At 46.4% G+C, this 4,265-nt stretch overlaps 1 protein-coding gene across 1 annotated transcript in view; it reads right to left on the bottom strand.

Annotated features, from left to right (window-relative positions):
- Nucleotides 1-2,497: 2,497 nt before the first annotated feature.
- Nucleotides 2,498-4,265, bottom strand: part of EDARADD (EDAR associated death domain) — an 80,388-nt gene continuing 78,620 nt past the window's right edge. Inside the window, exon 6 of the mRNA XM_045292765.1 lies at nucleotides 2,498-3,551. Within this exon, the coding sequence (XP_045148700.1) occupies nucleotides 3,169-3,551 (383 nt within the window). The 3' untranslated portion in view covers nucleotides 2,498-3,168. The remainder of the gene's footprint in view (nucleotides 3,552-4,265) is intronic.

The raw sequence follows: 4,265 nt of genomic DNA on the forward strand, positions 1-4,265 counted from the left end.
GCACAATTAACTAACTCAGGTGGTGTGGTGGTGGGATGGTGGGATATTTCAGTCTCTCCTCCCTTAAGGGGCCTGTCCTTCCTGTTGCTCCTCTCTGTTTTTGGTCACAGCAAGGTGGAAAAAATCTTGGGGAATCAGAGAAGCCTTCCCATCCATCCTCCAGGGTCCTCAGGGCTGTTGTGAGGTGACACCGAATACTGGCTGGGGAATGTAGGGTGTGAGCTGAGGTCCCCCGGCTGATGGATTCCTCCTCCTTCTTGGTCTCTGCTTGGGAGAGGGCAGTGAGGAGGAGGAGGAGCAGGCTGGGGGAGGAAGGGGAAGCTTTCCCTCACTCCCTTCTCTTTCCTCCCACCCGAGGTACCTGCCTGGTGTATAGCTGAGGTGACAAGCTGGCCTAAGTGGAGGGGGCAAGGCAAGGGACTATGAAAGGAATGCTGAGGGAGTTCCCCAGAAGCCAGCGGGATCTGCCTGGTTAGGGCGGCTTGGAGGTGGGTGGGTTCCACTTGGATCTCCTAGGTAAAAGAGGTGAGGCTCATTGGGCCGCTGGGGTGTGGGCCCCCCATCACCATCTCATCCATTTCATGTCTCTACATTTACGGTGATTGCCAAAAGCTTGTCTCTTTTTCCCCACAGTGAATTTGGGCAAATCAATGAGAGTTTAGGACGAAGTTTAAATCTCCAGAGGACTGGAGGTGCACCTGGAGGGCACGCATGTCATGGCTGCCAGCCCGGAATTTGGAATTCAAGTCCAACCATTTCATCCATGCCCGGGCTTATTTCTAACCCATGCATGTAAACATGTCTCCATGCGCAGTGGATGGCTGCAGACAAGTTCTCTCGGTGATACACTTGTTTTAGTCTTGTGAGAATGCCTTCACACATGCACGAAAAAGATACTTTTTGTGCCAGGGGAAGAAAAATGATATTGAGGTCAGTACCGATACCAAAGTTTTAACAAAACTCAAGTGGACATCTTCGTAAATCCTTGAGGCTTGGCAACAAGCTCATGGACATGCCGTCCCAGATAAAACAAGTTTTCAGGTGGATCCAGTATTTTTAAGGATGGTCAGAATGACCTCAAAGATTAATTCAAGGCAGAAAGGTTATCTCAGAAGGCTATGGAGAGCATTTTGGGGGATTCCAGGGGATCATCTTGATGGATTTTCTCAAAAGACACAGGATGATCGCAGGGGCTCATTAGGAAAAAGGTTAAAGCCAAGTGACAACCACATTGGTAAGAAAAAGGCCAGGCAAATTATGCTGCAGGTCCTACCCTGCCCCCCTCCCTTTAGTACACCTGTTAGTCTTACAGGGAGCTAGGGAGGTCCTATGAGAATTTTGTTGGGAAACCTTATCCCATCTACTCTGTAGCCTTGACCTTGCCCCTTCAGACGGTTTTGTTGCTGCTGTTGTTGTTCCTAACACTCAACATTTCAAAGGAACATGATTGGAGTCCCTCAAGTGTATCATGTCTGCAGTTCTGAAGTGGTGGAAATGGAAGAACCCAGAATTCTTTGAAGAAGCGCTGGAGAGATGGTGGTACCCCCTTCAGAAGTAGACAAGCCTGAGTGCAGGAGGCCAAATGACAGTGGCTTGACATGTTTCATAAAGGGTTCTGTGATTTTTGTAGCAATACTTCTCTACTTACCACCTAATGCATCAGCCACCGAGTGCAGACCATTGTTGTTCATGAACAACATGTGGTGGCTTCGAGAATCCTTTGCTCGTGAGTTAAGTTGAATCTTTCTGGTGTACTCAAATCAGTGTTGGCCATCTTTGGGGCTTATTTTAATGAAGGATCTCTATAAAATCTCTCTCCAAATTGAACACGTTTCTTAATTTTCTATTGTTGAAAAAAACAATCCAACAACACACGCAAACAACAAAACAAACCCATTCTCACTGAGTAGGCTCCAGTTAATAAGGACCCTGTAGCACAGGGCAGAACTGCCCCAGAGGGTCTGCATGGCTGCGCTCTTTACAAAAGCAGCCTGCTCCATCGTTCTCCCGCAGACTGGCTGGTGGGTTGACCATTTGGTCTTTGGATTAGCAGCCAGGTGCCTCACCAGTGTGCCACCAGGGCCCCTTCTCTTTCCTAAACTTTCGTGGAATGGGGAACCAAATCTAAACTCTGCTTTTTTTTCTTTATATGCCATAGGAGAACACCTGAGAACTCAGAACTCTCTAGTAACGAACCTTCCCATCATGTACATCCCTCTAATATCATTAAATAAGAACTTCGATATTCTTTGAACCATAATTTTTCATTTGGTGTATGATTATTTGATATTTAGATTTTATGCGCATTTCCCCTACCACTTATGATTTCCCCTTCCCGGCGAAACTTGTGTAGTGTTACTTGGTCCAGTTTTAACCTTGGATAGCAAGTGCTAGAAGTGGTTCAAGTTCCCCTGATAAAGGTCAGCTGATTCATCTTTTCTAACTTTTTATTGATCTCAGGGAAGAAGCACCTTGCCTTATGTAAAAGATGTAGCAGTTAATATTAAGGTAAATTTATTAAATCAGAGATAACAAACCCTGTCGAACACCATTCCCATGACTCTAACCTCCCAATCAATAGTCACAGGTTTTTATAATTTGAAAGAAAAAAAAACTTGAGCAAATGACATTTTTGATCATGCACAGATAGTAAAGTTATTTGAATCAAAAGATTTCACATATGCTATGAAGGTAATTGCTATGCAACCCCAAGTGTTTTAGAACAACAACAACAGAAGCAACAAACAGACAAAGCAGGGATTCTCAATGTTGGTTTTTTCTTCCTGGTGGGAGTGCCCTTGATCACAGATTATCTGTGTGTGATGAGTCCAAGCCCTATTTGGTTAAAGCTTTCGCCACACTTAAGGGGGAAGACAATCTTATCTTTAGAATAGCATGGATCCATTCGAGTTAGAGGCTTTAGGAGCCGCTAGCAGAATATTTTCCCCAGTTCCAGATTCAAATATTAAATAAAACTAGATGTGCAAAAATAAACAAAAAATCCACCACCAAATGACCACCTACCCTCCACAAAACTACCTGCTTGGGGAAAATTTTTAAAATGTCCTCTGTTCTACGTTCTTGTCCTCAAAAGAGCAGATAAACATTCCTCCTGGATTCCCAGTAGCTTCAATGCCCACAGAGGCCGGCAAAGGCAAGAACCCTGCTCTACAAGTGCCAGAGGCGGTCACTGTGGCCCCTCTTGGGCCACTCCTCCTCCACCCACTTTCGCAGGACCTTCTCCACGTCGGCCCGATGGTAGAGCCTGCAGAGCTCCATGAGTTGGTTCACCGTCCTCTGGCTGTTCCGGAGCAGGAACTCCAAGGTGGGGCTCTGAGGCCGCTGCTCCAGGAAGCACAGTTCGTCATAGGGCATACCCCATTTGCTTGCAAAATTCCTCCAGTTCTTTACGGTTGGGTGGCATGGATCCAGCTTTATCCTGATTACATCTAGTATATCCTGATCATTGAGCAAGTCACTTATATTGGGGGCCCGGAGGGAGCAGGTGGAGCATGTACAATTTTCTTGACAGGACGTCTCCTTGCTTAAATCTGCAGGGAAAAACAACATATTCGAACAAGTTAGCAAGAGGCTTAAACTGTGCATTTGTTTCTTTTCGTCTTTACTTTGTTCCTGAATTGACCAGTTAAACCCAACCCGATGGCGGCTGAATTGATTCTGACTCATCAAGTGGCTCCATGTGCTGCAGAGTAGAACTGCCCCATGAGGGTTTCTTGACTGTTACCCTTTATGGAAGCTGATCACCAGGCCTTTCTTCCTGGACACCACTGGGTGGGTTAGACTTGCCAACCTTTAGGTCAGTAGTTGAGCACAAATCATCTGTGCCACCCAGAGACCTTAATGGCCAATCGCATCAGTATGGCTAGAACACTGGACTAGTCCATCCTGATTGACAGTGACCTTCCAAGGCAGAGTAGACTGACCTCCTCCATTGAGTTTCGTAGGCGATCATCTTTAGGGGAGAAGATCCACCCCCTGACCTTTTGGTTAGCAGCCAAGGACTTGACCACTGTGCTTACATATAAGCTAGCACGTCTCAGAGAGGACTATCTCAGAACGCTCAGTTGCAGAGAGTCACATGTAATTCTTACGGGTAGAGAGCCTTGGTAAAGGCAGTTAGTTGCGCTAGATTCCTGAGGCTCTCTCTGGGTGACAGGAAATATTTGGGGGGCTGCTGGCCACAGATGAAGCCCCCCAGGAACAGAATTCCGCGTGTAGAAGATCAATCCAGTGGGGTCATTCCT

This window comes from Echinops telfairi, unplaced genomic scaffold (genome assembly GCF_000313985.2).
Source record: "Echinops telfairi isolate 266 unplaced genomic scaffold, ASM31398v2 ScPeMD7_655;HRSCAF=1070, whole genome shotgun sequence".
NCBI lineage: Eukaryota > Metazoa > Chordata > Mammalia > Afrosoricida > Tenrecidae > Echinops > Echinops telfairi.